Raw genomic sequence first — 6202 nt, forward strand, 5'->3', positions numbered from 1 at the left:
GTACAGCCCAAGGAACATGCAAAGCCTGGGATGAACGAGATATGTACCCACTTAGGTCAGAGCATCATAGGATATTGTAAACTGGTCCAGACGGGACGAAGCCATAATCCATGACCTGGTTATTAACAGGTATTATCCCTCTAATCTAGGGATGGGGAACCTGTGGCCTTGACGCCACACGCCCCTAACTTAAATTTTTATTTATATATAAAAAATTAGCTTCCGCCTGTATGCAAAACTCAAAAGTAGTCGAACTTTTTTTACAAATGCGACCTTATGTTGAAACCAGATAAATGATGTGGCCTTCTGAAATGTGAAAGTTCCGCACCCTGGCCTAACCTATTCTTCTACTGCACCATCAGCCATGTTGTGACTTACTTATTAAATGTTTAGATATGAATGCTAGATTAAACATGCATTTCGTAATGTAATTATAAAGGTAACAATGGTAACTAAAACACAAATTTTAATATGTATTTAGATTTTTTTTATTCAGTGTTTTGTGTCCAACAATTTTTTTTCCTCATCTTTTTATAATACTCACCAAATCCTGTGATCTGCGGTCGAAAAGAAGTATAATTACAACTTCCAGGTTGTCTTCCAGCTTCTCCAAAAGTACAGGAATAAATATTTATTCCTAAATCTAACACTTTTTTTCCTTCATCAGTTTCAAAAGAAAATACACTAGTCTTAATGTTTTTTTTAAATTCGCATTTTGTATTAAACTCAAATGTGAAAAGATATTTTTTCAAATAATATCAGTCAGAAATAAAAAAATAATAATGAGTATTTAGCAAAAGTCAACTGTCATTCCTAGAATGAAGGAATAAAATGCTTTCCGAAAATGTAATCACAATGCGAATTGAGACAGTAGTGCGATTGTTTTGAAAGTGATTTGAATGTTATTATGATAGTGCACTGGTAATCATATCACTCACTCCTTTAACGTCATATATCGTCATAAATCGACAATTTTCAGTCGTGCATGTTTTCGGAATGCCCAGAAAATGTACTATATCCCAGCAAAAGCGGCATATTTTTAACACCCGCTACAAGGCAGAAAGTGTTGTTTTTGCATTTTGAAGAATAGGTACTGTTTAATAATTTTTTTGAAATAAACTAAATATTTTTCAAATGCAGAAAAAACATTCAGGTTATTCAGGTTGCACAGTAAAAAGTTCAATAAGTAGCTTAATATTTATTTTTAAACTTTGAAAAATGATCTGAAAAATCAAGTTTTTTGATATATGACGTTGTTGAAAGGAGTGAGCGATATGGCATAACATTGTTATTATACATCAGTGAGGTGTTTTTTGCATTTTTTATTGTTCTAGATCTTTTACGGAAATTTATATACATATTTGTATTTTTTCGTAGTTGAAACATTAGCAATAAATATAACCAATCCTTCCGTCACCCAAGCTACAGAATCTGCATGGATGGAAGGTAACTTTGTAATGTAGATAACTTAAAACATTACTTCTATTAGGTAAAAAAAAACAAAAATTTTCTTCATGATATCAACATCTTAAGAGTACTGATCGACATCAGTTTCAAAATAAAAATCTAGAGGTAAAGTTAAAGTAATCTACATTAGGTAGTTAGATAACTTCCGCATGGAATACCACCAATTACTTTTCCTGCTTCAAATGTTGCCAGAATCTTAACTTGGCCCTAATTTCTTGCAGTCCAGTCCGTCATCCTCGATTTTCCCACCACTGAAGAGATGCACCACTGGCAAAAAATAACCTGAGAATCAGAAATATCATAACAAAAATTGTTGACATTTGCAATTGACAGAAGCTCAGGGGTTATTTGCTCATAGAGATTACAAAAATGGGTTATGGTAAAAAAAAAAATTAATGGCAAATAATAAAGGAATCTAACCTTTATCACTTTCCGAGTGGTGCAATTTATTACTAATATTTCAACAACCAAAAGTCTTTTTTTTTTGCATGATAAATACAGTCATGAGGTGGTATTTATATACATATCAACAGCAAAAAGGCAAATTGACACAACTGGCAAAGAAACATTTTGGGAGTTAAGTGTTTAATATGTAGTAGAATAGTGTCAATGATGTTAAATGTTAAATGTAATATGAACATAACTCCATTTGGGAATTAGTTTTTGTTAAATGATATCTGGTGCTGTTTATGGTAAATGTACTGATCATGTCACTTCCTATCATAATAATTATATTATATGTACACAAACACATAATACATATTGACATTCCACGATCACGCTTTCATTAAAACTGTCAATCAAGGAAACAGTTACGATCTTTATCGATCCTGTCGGATGACTACATTACGCAGTGCTTACTTTTTCAAGTTAGAGAATTATGATTGTTTAGTGTCTCGATAGTTGTTAATGTTTCAGTCGGGGTTGGTTACATCAATTTGCCTTTCTGTCGCCGATATGAAGACAGCTAAAATTCGCAAAGTGTATTTGCTCCGAGGTTTACACACTTTTGAAGGCACCACAATGTTTAGCAGCGAGCTAGGACTCCCGGACAGACGAGTCGCGAGGGAAGGATCTCCGGCAGCTGAAACATAAATCAGTGTATAGTATTTCTTCGTAAATCGGGGGGCCAAAATAAACCAAGACATTTTTAAAACATAATTTTATTTGTAATGTTTAAAATGTTACATTTTTTCCTTATCAACCTAATAAAACTTAGATTATCGTAAATGGTAACAGACGAGCAGTTATTTGTAAAAAGAAAATAATAATAAAATTTGTAACAAAACTAAAGATTGAGAATTTAAGTGGCTTTCTGTATGATTGTAGTAAAGTGGTGATACATTATACTTAGCCTTAAAGATCGTGAAATGGGAGGACTTCTTTCCACCGCCCTTCAGCCCACTTCCCACTTCACTGAAAACAAGACATCTTCATCAAACAACAAGTGTACGGAATACAAAATACCTCACAAGGAAGTGCCGCACTCTTAACGTCCACCGTTATTCCGACATTATTATATCAAACTTACAATGCAAAGCTTATCGACAACATAATCAAAAGGATAAGATTAATCTTACAATTAAGGAATAGCGGAGTATCAAAGTGCGGCACTTATTACAAAATGAGTTTACTCCACCTTGTGTTATGGGGAGTAGAACCCCGGTTAGGAGCACAGTTCAGTTAGGAGAACGCCTCGGGAGCCCCTGAAATGATTTAATAAAATAATACCAGATTCACACAAAACATACAGTACTCCTACAATTCTTGATAAAAACTAAACAGAAAAAGTACCAAGAGTAAATTTAAATTAGCGATAGTACAATTTTTTTTCATTCTTTTCTCCTAGAGCTAATTCTCAAATCTGCTTAGTGTATCGTGATGACACATAAATTTAAATGTCCAATGTCCAATGATTTAAATCAAATGTCTAAAGTCCAATTGATATCGCTTTGAAGCAATCTGTCTATCAGATTTAAGCACTCGAATGTATGTACAATGTTTTTTAATCGGTAAGAGCGAGAACTCTTAAAGTAAAATGAAATAAAAAGTCGATACGGACAATTTACTGTTATTTTTCACTCGGTTTCTTCTCATGTAGATCTGCAGGATTCATTCTGCGGATAATGGCGGCACTTCCTTCAACATGTTATCGATTCCCAGTTGGATATGGCGTTCGAGTTACACTTGGAGCAAAACTCCAGAGAGACCTTTTTATTGGAGATGTGTAAACACACTCCGAAGCCGGAAGGTTCTGGAACTTCATTAGATACTTTTGTAGAATAAGTGTGATCTACGATCGCATTTTCGGCTAAGTTGTTTTCCGAACTTTCTTCTATCGTCGGCAACGGTTGGGACATTAAGTCCTCCACAGACATGAAGGACGACAAGCCAACGTCGTTGAGAGCGATGGGAAGGTCGTCATCGGAGAAATACGAGGTAACATCGACGTTGAACGGAGACAGCGGATAGTCGGCGTCTTCGTACGCCGGAGAGGCCGATGCGAGAGATGTGGGAGGCGTCGGAATGTCTCTGGAATTGGACGGAAAAGTTTCCGAGGCAGTGTTCTCGAAAGACCAGGCGGTTTTGCGTGCGCACGGTAATTTCTTCAGCGGCACGTTATCATCGAACGCTTTCTTTCCGTTGATCCCGAGTGAAGTTCTCACCGGGAGTCCCGTGTTGCAGTTTACGGTCTTCAGCAGCATGCTGATCTCTTTTGAGTTCGCCAGAACGCTTCGCAAATAATTCAACTCGGATTCCAAGTCCGTTATGTAACTGGACTGCGTTCCCAGGGTCATTTTCAACTTTTTGTTTTCAGTTTTAAGGCGAGCTATCTGTCCCTCGAGGCCGTCCAGGTAAAGTTTCTTCTTGAGCCTGTTTTCTCTCGCCAGAATGGCGTTTCTGGAACTGCAAGCTTGCTTCTTATATTGGTTGCCATTATTTTCGTCGTGGGCGTAATTTTCTCCATTAGCGCGAACGTTTTCGTCACACGATGACGACATGTGTTGCAATCTACGTACCTTACTGTTTCTTTTGCGAATTGAGGATTGATGATGAACCCTTTTATTCCTGTGTAATATTTTGCGACTCGTTAAACTTTCATCGTCGGAACAAGCACTTTCTTCGGAAAAACTGAAAACGTTCGACATACGCTTTCCGGCCATTTTGAAATGAGACTAACAAAATCTAATTTCGCAGCTTAAATTTAGAAAGTTATGTTTAAAACTATACGAAACCCACTATGAACTATTTAAGTCGTACGTTAAGCGAATAATCTTTTTAAAACCGAAAGAAAACTATTTTACCGAACGAAATGTCAAGCCAACGTCAATACTACGAACAATCGAGACGAGAGCAAAACGTACAGGAAACAGCCACAGACAATAACTTAGAAAAGAGGATAAAATAGACGCGGAAAAAATAATAGACAATAAAAAATGCATGGATAAAGCATCTATACTGATGGGAGGTATTTAATCGATTTTCACAAATATTCGATCAACTTTTAAAATAAATTATAATTATCGTGACTAGTACGGATAGATAAAACCAACTTTATTTTACTATAACCTCCTTTATCTTCATCAAAGTAAAATAAAAAATACGTAAATAATGAAAATTCTATTACTTTTAAAAAGTACAGTGCAACCTCTCATAACGAGTAATTCGCATGGCGAGATTTTTTTTTATAAAGTTGCTTCCTCAACGAGCAAAATTTCGCTTAACGAGTTACAGAGAAAGGGCAAGTCCCCTTTTCACAAACAAAAAACGTTTCGCATAGTGAGTGTTTCGTTTAACGAGTAAGATTCTGGAACGAATTATATTCGTTATGAGAGGTTCCACTGTACCTAAAAAAACAAATTGTTTAAGTACCTGTATATGCCTATATGGTCCGATTAATCAAACAAAAACAATTATTACTTCAGCTTATCTTACCATATAAGATTTATTTTAAAACACTAGACATTTAAAGTGTAGTTTCTATTTTACATTTAGGTAAAGATTTTACCTTAATAGTGATGCTTTTTTCTTTGCTGTAATTTATATAATCGTGAAAACGATTTATAATCTGACTTGTAAACTTTAAAAACCTTTACACATCCATTAGAAACATTTATCTGTAAAGATAATATTGTCTTCATCATCTTCATTGAACATTCTTTATAGAGATGTTCGAGATCTTCAGTGATGATCGTGCCGTTCAGTCTGCAGAGTATCATGGCTCCCTGTTCATAAACTATAATTCTTTCATAACTAGGCTTGCCAGATTTCTGAAATGTTCAACCGGGACACCGGAATGCCTCCAGCGTACAGTTCAGTGAAATAAATGACAAAGCAATTATAACCCTTCACAGTTAATTATTTTTAGACTTTTTTGTCATCTATAATCCAATTGAATTTTTACGGGGACGTGAAGTAAACCAGCCGGGAGACCGGCATTTTTCTGAAAACCGGGATTATCCCAGTCAAACCGGGACGTCTAGCAAGCCTATTCATAACCCAACATTTTATTGCAAACTGAGGCAGTTTGTCAGTGGGATTTGTTTCTTTAAAAAAAAGCTTGTGTATAGTATGTAGAACAAGGGTGGTCAAACCGCGGCCCGCGGGCAGCATGCGGCCCGCGGGCAGCATGCGGCCCGCGGAGCATTTCACATATTTTTTTCTTTAAGTGTACATAAAACCACCAAAAGAACATTGCACCACGCGTAGTTCGTATCATATCCCATATATGGAA

At 35.9% G+C, this 6202-nt stretch overlaps 1 protein-coding gene across 1 annotated transcript; it reads right to left on the bottom strand.

The window, feature by feature from the left end:
• Positions 1-451: 451 nt before the first annotated feature.
• On the bottom strand, positions 452-4860 carry LOC148308734 (uncharacterized). Its single transcript, XM_088261280.1, has 2 exons — positions 3107-4860; positions 452-2883 (listed from the first exon to the last, which is right to left on the bottom strand). Exon 1 carries the CDS (start codon positions 4629-4631, stop codon positions 3609-3611), a length of 1023 nt encoding a protein of 340 aa, XP_088117406.1. The 5' UTR covers positions 4632-4860; the 3' UTR covers positions 452-2883; positions 3107-3608.
• Positions 4861-6202: the final 1342 nt, after the last annotated feature.

This window comes from Brachycentrus maculatus, unplaced genomic scaffold (assembly GCF_059751285.1).
Source record: "Brachycentrus maculatus isolate JH-2025_06_01 unplaced genomic scaffold, ASM5975128v1 h1tg000152l, whole genome shotgun sequence".
Lineage (NCBI taxonomy): Eukaryota > Metazoa > Arthropoda > Insecta > Trichoptera > Brachycentridae > Brachycentrus > Brachycentrus maculatus.